At 38.6% G+C, this 20,678-nt stretch overlaps 1 protein-coding gene across 3 annotated transcripts in view; it reads right to left on the bottom strand.

The window, feature by feature from the left end:
* Positions 1 to 1,147: 1,147 nt before the first annotated feature.
* The window catches only part of LOC149808549 (uncharacterized), a 99,421-nt gene continuing 79,890 nt past the window's right edge, over positions 1,148 to 20,678 (bottom strand). For all 3 annotated transcript variants that reach the window (XM_089978877.1, XM_089978870.1, XM_089978883.1), the window contains 2 exons: positions 11,044 to 11,094; positions 1,148 to 8,242 (listed from right to left, as the gene is read on the bottom strand). In XM_089978877.1, the coding sequence (XP_089835003.1) occupies positions 6,831 to 8,242; positions 11,044 to 11,094 (1,463 nt within the window). In that variant the 3' untranslated portion in view covers positions 1,148 to 6,830. The remainder of the gene's footprint in view (positions 8,243 to 11,043; positions 11,095 to 20,678) is intronic.

Below are 20,678 nucleotides of genomic sequence, written 5' to 3'. Positions count from 1 at the left end.
TACTTCTCTTTAAGTTTCGGCGAAGAAGATTGTTGTTGTTCTATTTGTTGCAGAGGTGGAGAAGATTGTTGTTGTTCTTTTTGTTGCAGAGGTGGAGAAGATTGTTGTTGTTCTATTTGTTGCAGAGGTGGAGAAAGTTGATATAAAGGTTCCTGCTGGGAGAGTTGTTGTTGTTCTAGCTGTTTCAGTCTCTCTCTATAAAGTCTTTTTACTTCTTCATAAAGACTTTCGTATTTTGGACCTCTAACTTGTTTTTTGTTGTAATATACGCGATATATCCATTTAATAAAATTATCATTATTTACTTTTTCATGACGGGTTTTTAAAATACCAGATTTATTAGATATACCAAATAATATCATTTCGGGTAATTTTTTTTCTTCAGTATTCCTAATATCTTCGACAATCCCTTTGTTAAATCTTGCAATCAATTCTACGTTTTCTTCTACTGGTTTGGGTTCAGATGCAAGTTCTTTCCTCACGTTGGCGACTTCGGTACGAAGTTTTCCAATACCTTCAAGTATTTCTTCATCGACAGGTGGAGGTTGAGCTGCAGCTATGTCAGTTGGAAGATCTCGTAAAATCCTTTTTGTTTTTTTAGTTCTCGCTGCTATTTTTTCAGTCTGCGCTGCAGTTTGTTCTAATACTGGAAAAATACCCTTTCTTCTCTTCTCATCATTATCAATATCTCCCCATATAGTTTTTTCAACAACCGCTGAAGCTTTTTCAGTAGCTGTAGTGACGGGTTTAAATAGTTTTTCAATGTCTTCTTCGTACTCAACTTGTGCTTTTTGACGTTCTTGTAGTTTGTTTCTAAATTAATCTCTAACAGGAAGAAATGTTTTGATTGCTTCTAATCGTTCTCGAGCTATCCTTGCAGTATGAGATTCCGGAGGTACCATTTTATTATAACATAATGATTTAATTATAGCAGCAGAGGGGCGCATGACCTCAAGTTGGTTCTTTTTTTTTTGTAATCTCGCGAGTTTTCTAATTAACCGGAGTCCTCAAGAAATGTTAAGCTCGAAATATTTTTAGTTAGAAGCCTTATTTCGGTTTTTGGACGCTCCCAAAGTCGGTCTGTTCGCCCCCTCTGCTGCTAAGACACTAGACACTAGACACTAAATTATAACAAAGACACTAGATATCAATTTTGTGAATGAGATGCTTATTTATAATGTGATTAAAATGATTAAAGTTGACACCAAACTCGTGCACAAAAATTTCGACAATAAGTTTAACAAAATGATGCAGACTAAGTTGAAGAACTGTTATAAAGGAAATAGTAGTTGCTAACTGGACCTAAGCATAACATGCAACTTAACTGAATAGTCAACAAAAATAAGTAAATGGAATTTATAAACGAAATATGATTGACTTATGGATCTATTTTCAAGGATTATCAATGTTTAGAAATTAATGCGAAACGAATAGTTTTACATCTTCCACCAAGAGTACCAAAGTATGAATTTACACAACTGTGAATAGGTGATGATTAATCAACAAGGGTGAATAGAATAAGGAATTTGTACAAATGCGGGTAAGTAGGATGTATACAAATATATATGATTTCACTCAAAGAATGATACTAAATACATTTAGGATGTTCACTCAGATAGTGATACTGATAAATACTGAAAATAGAATATACAACTTGTGGTGTCCACATGACGACCAAAAATATATCTAGTCCCACCGCACTGTCGGATGCTCAAGGAGCCACCACGCATAGCCCGCCTCTCCCAGTCTTCTGAAGGATTCCACAAGAACCCTGCCTGCTCTCTACAGACCATGTGCTCGCTCAACATGAGATACCCACAATCTTCCCTAGAGTCATCACTGACAGTACCACACAGGTTATATAACAACCAAACGAGTACGACGCCTCTCCATCCAAGCTATCGGCTCTACGGCTAAATTCACACGTCCAAATTGACACCTCCAAGTTCCAGACACAACGAGAAGGTCAAACAGCTACAGCTACCAGGAACATATCTTTTTGAAACAGTCAAACACATACAGCCAAACAGACCGGATAGATCCAAATATCCAACCAGCCAAACAGCTATACAGCTGCCATAAAGCCACACAGACTTGATAGATCCAGACATCTAACCAGAAAAACAGCTCTATAGCTGCTAAACATACGAACCTAAAGAGCCAAGATAATTATTATTATAGCCAAGTTTGTAAGCGAATATGCATCGTACAAGAAGAATCTTATAGAACTTTAAACCTGGAACATTTTCTCATTCTTTAATTCATACAAGATTTAAATGATTTAAATTCGTCCGTTCAGCTATAAAATGGCTAACTTCCAAACAGACTATAGTGTATCTAATAACATGGCGTTATATGACTATCTGTAATACCGGAACAGCCAAAATAATGAAAAAATTATATAGCATACTATGGATAGCCACAAGAGAATACAATTTATATTTCACAGACCCCTACAGCTAAAGATTTTGTTCCCAGTAAGTGGACAGCTTCCTGACAAAACCTTTATTGGTGTAACTGTACTAAGTCAAATCTATATGTGCCCTGTCTATGTTACAGTCCACTGCCAGAGAGCTTAAAGGACTATATTGAATAAGGGCCATTTTCGGCCATTTTTATGGGGGAAAAATTCTTGTAAATATCACAACTCTGTGTCTTGTTATATTATTCAATGCATAAATCACCCTATTCTGTATGAAATATGCATATACATTTCTTTTTCATACCTAAACACGACCTTTGAACATGGTCTGGTATGGGAAATTGAAGAGAAAATGCTACATTTGAGCAACTTGAAACTAGAAATAAGGTATAAACACAGGCTTGATCAGACAAGGTATTTACACTGATTGATCAATTTTTATTAAATTGTTTAGGTTCTCATATTAACTTATGTGTTCACGTTTGAGATAATCACTAAAAATTAAAAAAATTCTTGCATTTCGCTATGTATCATTGTCGTTGTTTTCCCTGTTTCACCGTAACTGCCAATGTATCACTACGCATGAGCAATTAGATCCGTATTTCTAGACTGCGTAATATTATTTCCTTCATTATTATATTAAAAACTTTCCCGGAATAATAACGATTCAGATATTGTAAAAACAATATTATCCATTAATTTCTATCTTTCTTCATTCTTTCTAAATTGCCTTAGAAACAAGATTTTTCGAAGAGGCGCTGAAGGGGCATATGGAACTATATGTAAACAAAGACTACGTGGAGTAAACATTAAATGTATTTTTACGTTGCCAATTTTATTGCAAAAGGATGATGCAGATAATAGGGTAAGTACATATATATTATTTATTTTATATATTAATAACAGGGTGTTTTCTTTATTTCCATCACGATACCGTTTGCTACATTTAATTCACTATTACACTGCAATTCTGTACATGTAATCTTTAAATTATCTGTCAATTTTCTTATGGATATTACATTTACAACCTGCATATTTATTTCCATTAAATTGTGTTAACTTGGTCTTTCTTCATATAGTAACGACATTAATTCTTTAAAACTAAGTCATTAGCTTGACAAACAAACAATATCGTCTGCTGTTATATAAATCTGCTTGGAAAAAAATGTGTCATCTGCATAATATACGCACTACAAAACAGTTTCCATAGCTCAAACGGTATGGCATTTATGGCGCCAAAAAGTGGCACCACGTTCGTATTCCCCGAAGCCCCGTCTTTTTTCTCTTTCTTTTCTCTTTTTCTTTTTAAGAATTAATATCCATAATATCACATAAGTCAATTTACAGGTTTGAAATCAAATTAGTAACTGCTCAGTTTTCAAACCCAACAAAAAATAATGCACAATTTGCAAATCATTTTATTTTTATGTCATGCAAGGTAACATTTTTATGAGCATGTTATTCATCTAAAATGGAACAGTACAAGGGTGGCCAATCATGTCTACATCAGAAAATAATGGAAGTGGAACCCCTGCTGTGAAGCGGTTATTAATTATATAGTATAACTATCATACAAGTATATTTACATTCATTTTTTTTCATACAGAATTTGTATCACGTATTCCGGTGCGCTCGCCCACATCAAGAATAATAGTTTTAAGACTGACGTACAAATTTTAAACTTGCTTACTACATCAATGATGTTACTAGCAATTACTGAAATTAGAAACCATTTCCAAAACAATGTAAACCATGTCCACAGTCGCGATGGAAGTCAAGAAACTGAACTGATTTATGTTTTTTTTAATTGAAAAAAATTATTTGCATTACTTATACGCCAAAAAAAGTAATTGTATGATAATGACCCGCAATCATTTGTAAATCAATTTATTTGTATGTTCCTAAAGTACAATATTTATACGGGTATGGTATTCATCTAAAAGTACAATAGAGGAGAGTGGCCAAATATCTTTGCATCAGAAAATGATTGTGGTGGAACCAGTGTTGTGAAGCGATTCTTATTCCATAGTTATATAGTATAATTTTTTAAATACATGTTTGTTTATGCTAAATTATTTCAGACTTAATATTTTATCACATTTTCCTAATCACTCCTCCAAATCAAGAAAAACTGGTTTTGGAATGACATACATTTTTACTTGCCTACTTAATCAATGATTTTTCTAGCAATTACTGAAATAATAAATTACACATTTTGTTTCCAAACAAGTTTGTTCAATCTATTTATCTAAATACTGCATGTTTATTACAAAAGCATATTTTCTTTATTTCATTAAATGTTAACCTCGTAAATTTATACACTTTCTGATTGTAACAGAAACTAATAAATATAATTAACATTTACATATGAAAATCTTTTTATTCAAAGGACATCCTGCTTGAATATAAGCACTACTACTATTAATACTACTACTACTACTACTACTACTACTAATAACGGCATTAATAATAATGCTAAAATAATCTACCTATTTTTGCTATTGGAAACAAATATGGGGTGTGGGAGGAGTTCGCACTAACCATAAAACATATCAAGCATACAGTATATTCAGACCAAAACTATTCTGAAATGAAAAATGTTGGGATGTAACATGGCTTAATGGATGACACAAGAAATTATGATATAAAAGAAGAATTATGATAATTAATACATAATAAGCCGAGTTGTTTCATTTTAGATACTGTTAATAAAATTAATTTCTGGCTCCATCACTACAATAACTGATTATAGGCTAAATATGACTGCCAAAGTTAATACTTGCAATGTATAAAAAGCACCCAATAAATGAGACTTTATGTCAGATATGACAATTTGGTGAATGGTCTAAAATATTTCAAATGATGTCATAAAAGGCGCACAATAAATTCAACTTCAAATTTCATCGACATCAAGTTCTCACGGACATAAATAAATAGCATTTGCAAAACGAATAATACAATGATTGTATTTCCATTTGTTTGTTATAGGTATATGATCTTTACAAAAGTGTACATCCTCTTATTTCACAGACAGTTGCACGCAGTCTTTGTAATGCAGTATTCCCGCGCTGGTTTAAAAATGGATGCAAAAGGTCTAGAGAGTACAATACCCATAGTCTGTTTCTTTCCTGTATTCTCCAATGCCATTACTTCTAAAACATATTTCACATTTTTCAGAAGTTCATTAAAAGTGTTGAAACAATAGGTTTTTTTCTCTCATAATTATGTCCATATTATATCTTTACTGATGCATATATAGTTTATAAATAGATTATAAGTTTGATTATAGACTACCTCAAGATGTGTGGAAGACAATTTTTTCTTCTGTTTCTTTTAAAGATAGAAATAGAGTAGTGTATGTGTTACATAACCATGAAAATATAAGGATAAAAGTAAATAAATACATAAAGAACACTTGTCATTTCCAGTGCAGATAATAAACCCATGTATTCGGCGAAGAAGCGAACGTACATACACCTGTTAACGCCTCCTTTACAGTCATATTCAATAATATCAAACAATCATTTAAATAATTCAGTAATATTAAACATCATTCAATAATATTAAATAATATTTTATTGAGGAACATTTTTTTGGTATTTTATGATTAATTACCTTTTTGTCAACGTATTTTATAAATAGTTTTCAGTTGACGTATGGACCATTTTGGAATAGTTTTAGAAACTAAACTTTATATCTAGAGTTTTAGAAACCTTAAAACAATAAAAATGCACATTGCAAATTTGAAACTGACTGACTAGCTCATGGTAAAGCAGTATCTAAGAGAAGTAATTGGAAAAGATGACTACTTTTCATGTCTTTTTTATAGTGTTTTGACACCCTGTAACCATGTCAACGGACACGTGAACACAAAACTGATGTCAGAAATAAATGTCAACCACCTCATATATAAAGTATACATAATATAAAGACATTTGGAGAGGGGCCAGAAAATGGCCCTTATTCAATATAGCCCTTTATAGGTTTTCTTCTTGAAAAAACGCTGGTCTTGTAGCAGGAGGTAAACTGAACTAAGTGTTGTGAAATACGTGAGACGTAAATAAACCATTCTTGGGCAATACTGTAAGCGGAAACGAAACCCGAGCACATTTAGATTCAGACACAATGCATAAACATTAAGTATAGAAAATTCCATGGAATAGATCTTAAAATAATTCTTTGATAATTACAGCGCTCCTGTTGTATACTTACTTGGAAAGCAATAAAACTTGTTCAATTTCATTCTTATGAATGTACGGATGAAAGCAAATTATATCCTCTTTCAACTTTATAGCAGAACGAATTTTGCAATATTTTTATCTTGTTTTGTTTTCCATTGCATACATAAGCAATAGTCCTAACATTCTAGAGATATCAGTTTCCTCCCCCTATATCTGTTCAAATCCTTTCATTGTACCTTACAATATGATCGTCTGTTTGTGGTCAGTTCTTGGAGCATGAGATTGATATAACTGCCCTCTGAAACAGTTTCATGGCTTGGCAGACTGAATGAATCTCGCTTCCCTATGGCAAGCGATAAAGCAAGAAAAAAGTCAAACAGTAGAACATGACTAAAGGCAATTTGAGTTTGCTCTCTTACCATTTTAAGAGAAACGGTTTTCATCAAAATTCCGGTTTCAACACAGAGATCGACACAATCTTGTGCAGCGTCAATTCTTAAATTGACATTCTCTATACTTTTTACGTTTGTTTTCTTCTGTAATTGCAATTTCCAGATCTCGTTCGCCACATCACTCATCACCTTTAAAAGAAAGCCATATTCTCTCAAGCATTGTTTATTCTTGATCTTTGTGATACGTTTTGAGATGTCAAAGTCCTTGTCCTTCAAGACCTTGCCAATGTTATCTAGGAACCATCTTCTTGTCATTCCATGACGTATGTAGCATTCTACTATATAAAACATAATATCTGTCATGCTGCCAGAAAGGGCCTTTCTGTCTAGCCAATAAAATATCAATGACAAGCAAAGGAAAGGAATTCCACATAAACTTTGTACCTGTAAATTTCTCATGCAATCCCAAAATTGATTTACAATTAGCTTTTTATGGCGATTCCGATTAAGAATTCCCAGAACTTTTCCGGCATACTCCAGGGAGATGTCAAGACCCATCCCTTGTATTTGGAATAGACGTAATGCTATTGCTTCTTTCTGTAGAAAGCATTCTAAACCAGTTGGTCTTGATGTAAGAACTATTGTACACGGGAATATTTCTTTTTCCGTTAACAAGTTTGCAATGGGCTGCTGATTGTCGATAACTGCATCCAATCCATCTATTATAATAAGAACGGACTCCCTGTGTTCTGAAATGTAATTAATTGTATGTTCAAAGTAGTTTGGAGCACTGCAAAATAATTGATTTCTTAAACATTCCACGAAGGAATACCCTTCTAGCTTATGTTTTAATGGTACAAAAAGCAGAATCTCAAATTTTCCAACTGTTGGTATATTAATATACTCCCCCTTTATATTTGTTTCCTTATGGTCTTGATAGTTACACCACTCATGAACAAGATGTTTACACCAAATAGATTTGCCAGTTCCACACTGGCCGAGAATTACTGCTGGAGTCAGTTGGACATTTTCTGCTCTATTTCCATATGGTTTATCTGTATATAATATATCCTTTAGGAATGCAACATTTGCCCGGTCTTCTAAATCTTCTTTCCTCACACTTGTGATTTCTAGGTCACAGTACACGTCTGATACATCCACGAAGTTCTCTTCGCCGGAAGGAGAAAACGCTACTCCCATCATAGTTTTATATTGTTTAATGAGATACCGCTTGATGTCTGTTAAAACTGTTAAAAAAATGGATAGTTGCTTTTTAAATATGTAACATATGCAGTCACACACACACACACACACACAAGAAATAATGTTGGCTAGGGCACAGGGTAGGTATTCTAACATAGCTGAAAAATAACGCGCTTTCTGACTGGTTGAAGGTAAATACAATTTACGGCAGAACAACTTTCAATATTGTGACACCATTATGCCACTAATCAGAAAGCGCAGTATAATAACAGGTATTGCTCTTTCAGCAAACATTCTGTCTGAGCAGTAATAACTGTAAAAATTAACTTTTTTATTATCTCTGAGCTATACATTGAATCCAATGGAGAGGAAGTATTTTTGTATTATAGTGATGCTACATATCGATAAGTAATTTCTCTTTGTATCATGACAGAATATTTTAATATTCTCTGTAATCGTTTGTTCCAATATTTCTTTAAGTTTCCAGGGCTTGAAAGCATGGAACTAACAACCTGACTTCCTCGGTGTGCATCAATCGTCTTTTTCATTATGCCCAAGCATTTCTACGAAAATTTGGCATTATGTGATTTACACATGCGTGTGTGAATTTGCGTGTGCATGAGTTTTTAATGCTGCAAAACTCTTCGTACATCGTTCAAAATAGAAACTTGAAGACTAGGGGTGTGATTAAGGGTGATATATAGATGTGGACAACGATTTTTGAATTTCGATCCATCCCCGGTGTGTGGAGCTAATTCTACATAAACTGTCTAATAATTGCAGATATTTCAACTGTCACACAAATCCTCCTGCACCATAGAAAATAGATATTAATCCTACGTACTTGACTGGGGTTGGTATGTAGATTTGCTCAAATGTTTTTGGTTTTGTTGTGGGGTTTAACGCCATTTTTCAGCACAAGATAGGCTATGCATGGCGGCCAGTATTAATGGTGGAGGAAGAACCCGGAAACCCCCACAGGAAGAACCACCGACCCACGAGACGCTACTGGCAAGCTTTCTTACATACCCACATTGGCCGAATCATAGACTCGAACCCACGCAGACAGAGTGCTCAAATGTCTCTACATTTCAAAACAGGCCCTCCCTGTCTGAGAGGCTGGTGGTAGTTTTGTGCATAACAATTTAAAGATAACTAATAAAACCATGAAGCAAACATGTCTGAAAACTGACGCATGACGACCAACCCTGATGTTAAAATATTTCAGATAGTGTTTCAATGAAACCCCTGGCTACTTCGCTAGGATGGATCCTAGGTCACAACTTACTCATTATTGTGACCCCCATCCCTGACTATATAAAAGTTTTAAGGGTGTGAAGAGATGAATTCAGACGTGGAACTGCCTTTGGCCACTGGGTCTCTTCTCAGCCAGGAAATCAGTCCATGAGACTTACTTTAGAATCCCTTTAGATCCCCACTCCTGAACTATATATACTTAGAATCCATTTAGATCCCAACTCCTGAACTATATATACTTAGAATCCATTTAGATCCCCACTCCTGAACTATATATACTTAGAATCCATTTAGATCCCCACTCCTGAATTATATATACACCTACAATACATGATCTGACAAACGTATGCATGTAACTGACCTTTATGACTGGTCCAAATCTAACCCCTTATTATCATAGTCGTGAGGTCCAAATCTAACCCCTTATTATCATAGCCGTGAGGTCCAAATCTAACCCCTTATTATCATAGCCGTGAGGTCCAAATCTAACACCTTATTATCATAGCCGTGGGGTCCAAATCTAACCCCTTATTATCATAGCCATGAGGTCTTAACTTCGCTACTCTTGGATCCCCAAAATTATAACCATATTGTTATAAACCTAGGTTGTGTACTATTTGTATTTACGTATCCGTTTATAATTTTGTTTGATACAGTAGTTATTTGGTGGCTATGGGGAGCTGGTGTTGGGACGATATTTCACAGCCCGAGTAATCAGCGAATGTCTAGGAGCAAATGTCATAATGTACGGTATTCACGTACGTTTATGACATCCTGGATTAGTGTCGTTAAATGCAACCTCCTTAATTTCTTAACATAGGGATTCTATAATATTTTAGGTGTACGTATTTATTAATGTGATATAGGATTAATTCTTTACATTAAGTGTTTGGGACGAGTTTTGTATTACATGGCGTGAAGTCCTAACATTCGGCTTGTAAACGCTTGCTGGTAAGTAATACAATTGTGAAACAAGAAACAAAACACACAGATGTCAAATTAAAGTTTCTTGATGTGTAGTCATTCGGTGATTGTCTAACTTAATTATTATGATGTGTTGATGGTCCCGTCTTTGATGAGAACCAATGGAATCAACTGAATTAATTAATGCCGGCAATTCTAATAAACACCAACATAATCAGCGATCTATTATTTTCTAATTATTCATAATGCATAAGTTTACACTGTATGACTCATTAATATAGACAACTACCGTGCATGATCTAGGACTTAAGTGACAAAGCTAATGACTATACAATTCTAATGATATTTCAAGTCAAATGTAAATGAACCAATGACGATACATGTACCTTTTATTTTCATCTAAACAATCCAAGCTCAGAAAGAGTGTTTTCAGAGCCATTTGGAATTGTCATGCTTCTGAGCACGATAGGTCTCTATGGGATATTATTGATTGGCATACACAACAATAAAATGATTTGATATTTTTACACCTTCCAGAGGTTTTCATTAAAACTATAAAACCTGTTACCTGATTGGGAATACATAATATACTTAATTTTTTCCCAGTCATATTACATATGATAGCATTCAAATCTAATAAGATTTATGTCAGTCTTTTTTTTACCTTTGGTTGAGGTGTCAAGCTGCATCAAAGCACAATCTTCCTCGGGAACATCTGTTGAATGTAAGAGATGAATGTGGCATATAACAATAAAATTTATCAAATATGGATCCCATGTACAAAATATTTTCGCCAATGGAGGGAAAAATCAGTTTACATTTTGAGACATAGCTTTTATTTCCAATCGTCTAAACTCCGACGCTAAAAATATAACAAGAAGGAAAATCCGTACTAATTTTACTCCAGAGACGCTAGTAGTGAATGGGGATGGTATAGGGTCTATGGGACTTATCATTAAAAATACCCTTGGGAACATATAGGGTCTATGTAAATTTAACATGGAGAAAAATCGTGGGAACATATAGGGTCTATGGGAATTAACATGGCCAAAAACCCTGGGAACATATAGGGTCTATGGGAATTAACATGGCCAAAAACCCTGGGACAATATAGGGTCTATGGGAATTAACATGGCCAAAAACCCTGGGACAATATAGGGTCTATGTAAATTTAACATGGCCAAAAAACCCCTGGGACTGTATAGGGTCTATGTAAAATTGAAATAGGGAGGGTCTCTATTTTTTTTTTTAAAAATATAAAAAATAAAATAAAAAATAAAATAAAAAATAAAATAAAAAAAGGGGTAGGCAATTCAAAGGCTATCTCTTTTCGAGAAATATGGGGGCCCTGAAAAGGGCCTTTGGTTTATGTTAATATGCCCTTAACATAAAGGGCATTTGCGACATCTTCTTGTCCTCAAACTTCGTCTTACAGCAGGGCCATACATCAGAGTCCTCTTGAGGCAACCTTGTCTCTCTATATAGACTCTTCTTATCCACAGGCTGCTGCTGGTCCTGTGGACAACGGTCCACTTGGATCGGACATACATGAGCATGTCCGTCCTGAACATCATTGTTGACACAAGGGTTGAAGATTCAACGTCGGTCCACATGTTGAGACTCCGAGAATAGGTGAATCAATGCATTGAACGGCGCTTATTTATAGGTACAGGAAGGATTGAAACGGATTGAGTTCATTTACCAATCCGAACACGCGTTACAGAATTCAGTCAGCTCGCATCCAATCCGAAGATAGCAGTCTGTGACGTCACGTAGTCTATATAGATTCGCTAGCGCTTGTGTGCAGTCAATCTATGCGACAGTGATTCAACATGACGGAAACTCAGAAAACGATCCATTGGGGTGCACCAGCAGGGGAGACTGCCCAAGGGAACTCGGACTTACTTTCAGAAGAGGTGAATTGGGATTTTGTGGATTTTCTCTCCTCGCAAGAATTTGTTCCGGAACCTTCGTTACCTTCTTCATTACCGCAAGTGGAGAATTTTAGACAGAGACAGAAAGAAGAATTGGAGAAATTTATACAACGACAAAAGGAAGCGGAACAGGCTTTTCTCCTACAGCAACAGCAACAAGAAGAAGAGGTAAGAAAAAAACAACAGCAACAACAGCAAGAAGAAGTAGCAGCAAAGAAACAAGAGGGTGAAAATCAAACGGTCACGGTACTGTTGGACATTTTAGCGGAGTTAAGAAGTCTGAAACAAATGTATCAGACTTCTTTATCACGACCGAAGAGAATACGACCTTCCCGAGCTAAACACGTCAACCCTGTGACTAAGCCTACCGTACCACCCTTAGTGATTTCAACCCAATCATTATCATCATCATCATCAACATTACGCAGTCCAGAAGTAGGCCTTGGCCGTGGCAAAGGCATAAGGCAGTTAAAGTTGATTGCTTAAACTCACCCCTACATCATAAAGAGAAAAAGGCCCTTTTCAGGGCCACCCACATTTCTCGAAAAGAAATACAATTTCAATTTGCCAATAACTCAAAAATAAACCCCACCCATTTTACCCTTATAGTACGTGTCTGTGTATGAGTGCGTGAGTGTACGTTCTTATTTTAAAATCAAAACTCAAAGACACTTACCTTATATCATTAATTTATTCTTTTATCCATTTTTTACAATCCAATTCACAATTCACAACACAACACTTTAATAAAAAGTTCATTGACTTCTTCTTTCTCCTTGTTTAGTCTCTCTGTTTTTTGAATTTCTTCACCGTCTTTTCCTCATTTTCTTCCCTTCTTCTTTTCTTCTTCTCCTGTTTCTTTGCCTCTTGTAAATAGAATTGTCTTTTTTCTTCCTCTTCTTCCTCTGAAGAATCCCTCTCTTCTTCCGAAGAATCCCTCTCTTCTTCTGAAGAATCCTTCTTTTCTTCTGACTCCTCTTGTTTCTTTTTTGGGCAATCTGGAGACCAATGTCCTTTTTCTTTACAATAATAACAGGTATCTTGACTTTTGTCTTTTTTAGTCCCTGTTTTTGTTCTTTTTTGACGGTCTGGACACTCTGAAGACCAATGCCCTTTCTTCTGACAGATATAGCAAGTATCTTGACTTTTATCTCGAAAGGAAGGAGAGTAGTCCGTCGGCTGGTCTGAAGAGAATTTTCTAATGACCCCTCGCAAAGCTCTGACGAAACGTTCCATCTGGTTAGTCTCTTCCATCGTTGTACTCGGCTTGAGAGTGAAATGAATAGTGAAAGGATAAGACACACACCCTTTTATATACGCTGGTCTGCTATGACTATAAAGTAGCTCATGGTGTTTGAACTTGAGTCATTTGACTTTTTGCTTTCAAGATGAAACGATCCCATTCATTCGAGAAGAAAGAAGAAGAAGAAAGTAAGAGGCAGAAACGTGATCTATCGCCTCGAACCAGGGCTGAAATCTTGGCACAAATTCATGCCAGTGATTTTGAAGAGGACATGAGTGAACCAGAATTTGAAACCTCTAAACCAAGTTCACCACCCTTAGTCAACCCTGAAAAATACTATTCCATTCGAGAGACGGAAAAGCGCTCCTCTAGAAAATTTAGAACCACGGCTTACAAATACACGGTGAAGTTTAAAGATTTCAAGTCCGAAGTACCGTTAGAGAAAGCAGAAGGGTTCATCACCGGAGTGTGGGATTCTCTGCTCACTGCACTCAAGCGACAATGTCAACCCAAAGAAGACGATCGCTTGAGACTTTCCATACAACACGGCGGTTTGAAATCCCCTGTTTGGATCGAGTTTAGCACCCCTGCAGAATTGACCGCTTCCAAAGTCATGGACAAGATTCAACACGTGCAACAATCTAATGACCAGTTTGACATCACCGATGGAAAAGCCACATTGGACATGACCCACGTCTCTCCTCCTCAAGGGACCGGACGCAAAAAGATGTTATTGGTGAACTAGCTTCGCAGCATTAAACGTAGCCTTGTCCGAATTCACAATCCTCATGACCAGATGTGTTTAGCCCGTGCCATCGTGGTGGGACGAACCTATGCCAACAAGAACGACACGGTAGAATGGAAAAGAGACTGGGAGAACATTCGACAATCGGACCGAGCCAAACAACGAAGTGAAGCAGAACTCCTGTTACGACAAGCTGGACTGTCCAAAGACACACCCTGTGGCATTCCTGAGATGCAAAAATTGCAAGATGCCCTAGCTCCACGATACACCTTGAAAGTGCACCTTCAAGAAGTGCGCGGGTCTTTGTTGTTTCGAGGGCAAGACTTTAAGGACGGAAAATACATTCATGTTTATCATCACGATGAACATTTCGATACCATTACCAATATCACCGGATTCCTGGGATACGGTTATTACTGTGAGAAATGTGACTATGGTTATAATAATCGAGAGCAACACAAGCATTGTGGATGGAAATGCTCAGGATGTTTGGCCTCTTCACCCTGTCTGAGCGAAGAACCAGTGCCTTGTTCAACTTGTCTGCGCACGTTTGTCAGCCCTACCTGTTACCAACAACATCTGAAAACGCAAGGTTCACAGAAGAAATGTGCTTGTCAACTCCTGAGATTGTGCCCTACGTGTGAACAAGTCATACGTACCAATAGTACCAAGGCACACGTATGTCGATGGAAAGAAAAAATGTCACATTTGTCACCACATCGTGGACTTGGAACACCAATGTTACGTGCAAAAATACCAACCCCCACCAGAGAAAGAGGACGGTCACAAGAAGAAAGGCAATTTCATCTTTTTCGATTTCGAATGCATGCAAGAGACTGGCATTCACATTCCTAATTTCTGCGTGGCTCATCGAGCGTGCGAGAAGTGCATTCAAGAACCTATCTTCAGTCATTGCCCTCACTGCAGCAAGATTCCTGGAGGGCGTGAAAAAATCTTTCGGGGACCGAACACGTTAGCCGATTTTGCCCAATGGGTCTTAGACCCCGTCGACAAGACGTGGAGCCAAGAGGACATCAAACGTTACGGAGATTGTCATCGCCATGCCACAGTGATGGCTCACAATTTCTCCGGATACGATGGACAGTTTCTTTTGAGGTACTATACGGAACAAGGCACCGAACGTCCTAAAGTGACTTTGAACGGAGCCAAAATCATTTTCATGCAAGTGGGACAAGTACAGTTTAAAGATTCGATGAGCTATTTGGCCATGCCTTTGAGTCGAATACCTAAAACGTTTGGAATGACAGAAATGGCTAAAGGGTACTTTCCACACTTTTTCAATACGGAAGCCAATCAACACGCCGTTCTACCCCATTTACCAGAGTCTCACTATTACGACCCCGACAACATGCGTACCGAACAACGAGAAGCTTTCTACGCTTGGTACCAGGCTCACGCCTCGGACCCTTTCGACTTTCAGGAAGAAATGTTAAAGTATTGTCGTTCCGACGTGGACATTTTACGACGTTGCTGTGGAAAATTTCGAGAACTGTTCATGGAACACGGAGGGGTCGATCCTTTGAAAGAAGCTTGCACCATTGCCAAAGCGTGTTCCTTAGTGTATCGACAACGATTCATGCCTGAAAACACCGTGGCTGTCATCAGTCCTCAAACGACCCACTTTGTCAAACGTCAATACTCGGTCAAAGCCCTACGTTGGTTACATTACTTGTGCGACAAGGAAGACAAGTGGATTCAGCATGCCCGCAACGGAGGGGGCGAAAAGACCATCGGAACGTATTCGGTCGATGGCTGGGACTTAGAAAACCCCAAGATCGTGTACGAGTTTAACGGTTGCTTATTTCACGGATGTCCCGTCTGTTACCCTGACCGTGGCACTAAAAATCAGTTTTTGCAACGAACCATGGAAGACTTGTACCAGGACACTTGTCAGCGGCGCCTAAAGTTAGAACAGCAAGGATACCAAGTGGTGGAAATGTGGGAACACGAGTACGATCACCGTATGAAAACCGATCCCGAGTTTAAACGCCTCGTGGAAAGTTACCAGTTCATGGACCCGCTGAACCCGAGGGATAGTTTGTACGGAGGAAGGACCAATGCCACCTGTTTGCTGTACCAAGCCGACGAAGAGAAAGGAGAAGAAATCAAATACTTGGACTGTGTTCGCTGTATCCCTACGTGTGCAAATATTGTCGCTTTCCCGTAGGGCACCCGCAATTGCTGACGGAACACATCGACCTGAAAAACATTCGACAATACGAAGGCTTGATCAAGTGTAAAGTTTTGCCTCCCACGAACCTATACCATCCCGTCTTACCTCACCATTGTCAAGGCAAACTGATGTTTCCATTGTGCCGTACTTGTGCCGAAACGTGCAACCAAGACCAACCTTGTCAGCACACCCAGGAAGAACTTGCCTTGACGGGAACCTGGGTCAGCGTAGAATTGTTCAAAGCTCTGGACATGGGATACCAACTGTTAGAAGTGTACGAAATTTGCCACTTTCCCAAGACACAACAATACCACAAGGGTGATCCCAGTCAGAAAGGCATTTTCGCCGACTACGTGGATGCCTTTTTGAAACTGAAGCAAGAAGCCAGCGGCTATCCTTCCTGGTGTCACACTCCCGAAGACCAAATAAAATTCAAAGAGAAATACTACGAACAAGAAGGCATCACTTTAGACCAAATCGAGAAAAACGAAGGCAGGCGATCGTTTGCCAAAGTGATGTTAAATTGCTTGTGGGGTAAAATGGCACAACGACCGTGTTTACCCAAGACGGAATATTTGACAGAACCTTCCCGTTACTTCCAGATGATTCACGACAAAACCAAATACATGAAACACGTGGACGTCGTTCGAGAGAATTTGATCTTGGTCAATTACGAAGAAGATCTGGACTTTGTACAAGACGACCCTTTTGGAAATGTCATCATTGCGGCTTACGTGACAGCCCATGCTCGCTTAAAATTGTACGAAGCTTTAGAACTGTTAGGGGAACGCGTCCTGTACTTTGACACGGACAGTTGCATTTACATCCATCACCCGATTCAACATCACCTTAACATCGAAGGAGACCGTTTAGGAGCCTGGACAGACGAGCATCCCGACGACAAGATTCTAAGTTTCGTCAGTGGCGGTCCCAAAAATTACGGCTACGAATACCGTGACAAACAAAGAGAAGTGCACACGACGTGCAAAGTGAAAGGACTGACTCTGAATTATCGTACCAGTCGTGTGGTCAACTTTGGGGTATTGAAAGAAGCCTTGCAATCGGGAGAGGATGGAAACTTTAAAGTGACCACCTATCAACCGAACAAGATTGTACGTTTACCCACTCACCACATCGTCAGTCGACCCTTGGAAAAAGTCTATCAAATTGTATACCAGAAGCGAGTGCGACTTCCCAATCATTTCACCTTACCGTACGGTCACGTCGGTATTGGTCTGTATATAAAAAAGGAACCCTAGGCAAGATCGATAGTTCATTGTGACTACCAAGACCGAGCGAACAAGATGAATACTTTGAAAGAGGCATCGTTCCAGTTTGGGGATTGTAAAAAAGTTGTATCTTCCTCTAGTGTGACTAATATTGGATGGACAAGACCCATGCATTGCGACGGAAAATGTCCGGAAGGAAACTGCGATTGTCCATGTGGTTACCATTGTAATTGCGTAACGGAGTTTGCAGACGAGTGCGATTGTGAGCCTTGCGATGGATACGATGCTGTACCTTGTGACCTGAGCGATGCCGTAAAGCATCATGGGAACTTTGTTCTCACTGCCCCTATCATGGAAAGGGATGCTGTGCGTGTCAAACCTGAGGGATGCGAAAGCGATACCGCTCGTCCTCTTGGACATTTTACTGGGTTTCGTTTTAAAGGGGAATGTTCACCTTCACGTCTACCCCCCTACGGATGTCATCCAACCCTGAGCAAACTCCTACCCATGTCACTCAACCCTCATCGAAACGAACCTGTGAAAGACGAATATTCGTTTCCTGTGCGTTTGTCGGAATACTGCGACTTTGAAAATCGTCTTCAATCGTTCAAAGGAAAATGGCCTAAGTATCTGGGAGGACCGACCCCCGAAGAATTAGCCAGAGCCGGATTTTTCTACTTGGGCGAAGGAGATAAAGTCAAGTGCTTCAGTTGCGGTGTGTCACTTCACCACTGGGAACCGCAAGATTCGGCCTACGTAGAACATGCTCGATGGTCACCGAATTGTCATTACTTACCCTTAGTGGGACCGAGACATTGAAGTAACTTACCATGTCGTTGAGCAGCAGGGGGGGCGAATCCGACATTTTGTCCAATCGTCATTTGGCTTAATTATTACTTTCTGCACTCAACGATCTAGTGTCGTCAGCGCCTGGTAAAAAAAAAACGACGTCGTCGTCGAGAGGATCGTCCGGACGTCATTTGGTTTAATTAATACCTTCTGCGCGCCGATCCCAGCGTCGTCAGCGTCCGGTAAGCACATCGACGACCGCGTCGATGTCATCGCCCCCCCTGCTGCTAAGTAGTTATTTACAATGAAAATTATTTACAACTAACCGAATATTTGGTCAAGTCCGATACGATATCGTGTCCGAGGATCATGTAAATTTATCGTTACGAATCCATGTGGGGTCGACTGAGCATGACTAAAAGAGTTTCGAAAAACATTAAAGTCCATGTCACCGCCGCACCATGTCTGCCAAATATTTCGTAGCGTGTGTGTATCAACGCCGTTGAACACAGCAAGAATATTACAGTTGTCTCTAATTACTTTTGGAATCTGAGTGTATCGTTGAGTGACATATATCACGTCAGTGTTTTTATGCCTGCCTCTGGAAAATATCCTAGCTGGGTTTTTTTGATTGTCTAACATAACATCATCGTACACGACTAGATTGTTAACGTCGCCATCAATATCATCAATACCCGGTGCATCATTGATATCCGTAATAAACTCAATAACATTTTTTTTAGCGATCGCTGATGCATTCTCGTTGAAATCTTTCAACACCTCGTAGCATCGTTGATCATCTACGCTAGGGGCGATTAAATACAACTTATCCCACTTCATCCATCTCATTATTAAATTGAGTAACAATTGCGTCTTGCCGGATCCAGATGGTCCGATGATAATCATCCGGATCGAGTTTGGTAACGCTGCAACATGCTTAACTGGTTCTCTTGTTTTAGTCGCCGAAAAATCAATTATATTCATATCTCTATACATAAATTATGGATCTATATTGTGTGAAGTGTAGAGTGCGTACTGGCACAAATGATATGACAACCGCTACAACAAGAAATAACAGATCGGCGCTTACTGGTAAGTGTGTACAATGCGGTACAAAGAAATTTAGATTTATTTCTATTAGACCCGGAGATGTTTTAAAAAAAAGCGAGGAGGTGACATCGCAGCCAAATTGGCAAAACTCCCCGGAACACCGTGGGCAAAGTATCCAGGAGAAAAGCACCTCCCAGGATATAACTACTGCGGCCCCGGAACACGATTAGATATTAGACTCGATGATCAAAATCAGCCCAAACCCGGTGAGTATCCAATAAACGCTATAAGGCGTGTCATGCTCATGATGTTGCTTACAAAAGTAGCGATCTGCAACAGCGTCATATCGCGGATGTAAAATTAATTCACGCATTAAATGCTATTCCTGATCAATCCGTCAAAGAAAAATTAGCCTCATGGTTGGTAAAATCGGCTATGAAAGGTAAATTAATGATTGGAAGCGGAGCTTCTGGCGCTGGTAATTGAAAACGATAGCGTTTATAATAACAACATGGATTCCATCTATTATTCTCCGAGAGGATACTGGAAGGGGAAGGCCGCAATTGGTAAGCTTGCAAGCGCTGCAAAGGTAACAAAGACCACTGCGGTTAATTGGTTATCCAAACAGGCTATATGGCAAATCTATCTACCACCGCCTAAACAAATCAACTTCTCGCGCTTTGATGTCAGCGTACCTAATGAAGTTCATCAGGCTGATATACTATTTCTGCCGCATGACAACGGTTACAAATACGCGCTAACCGTAGTTGATGTTGCGAGTCGATACAAACAAGCGGAGCCGTTAAAAACAAAGTCGGCAACTGAAGTAGCCGCTGCGTTTGAAAGAATTTATCGAAGAGGCCCTCTGCGCTGGCCAAATCTATTACAAGTTGATCCCGGTAGTGAATTTCGCGGCGCTGTTTTATCAACGCTGAAACATCATAGCGTCGCGATACGACGAGGTCATACTGCGCTACATCGTGATCAGGCAATTGTTGAACGATTCAATCGGACTCTTGCTGAACGGTTATTTGGATATCAATACGCGAAGGAATTCATCCAAGAAAAACGATCTCGTGAATGGGTTAAAAGGTTGCCAGGTGTAATTGCAGCGT

The sequence above is a fragment of the Sinohyriopsis cumingii genome, chromosome 1 (assembly GCF_028554795.1).
Source record: "Sinohyriopsis cumingii isolate HCF-2022 chromosome 1, ASM2855479v2, whole genome shotgun sequence".
NCBI classification, from domain to species: Eukaryota; Metazoa; Mollusca; class Bivalvia; order Unionida; family Unionidae; genus Sinohyriopsis; species Sinohyriopsis cumingii.
Note: the sequence above shows the minus strand (reverse complement) of the source record. Positions and strands in the feature narration are given on the sequence as shown.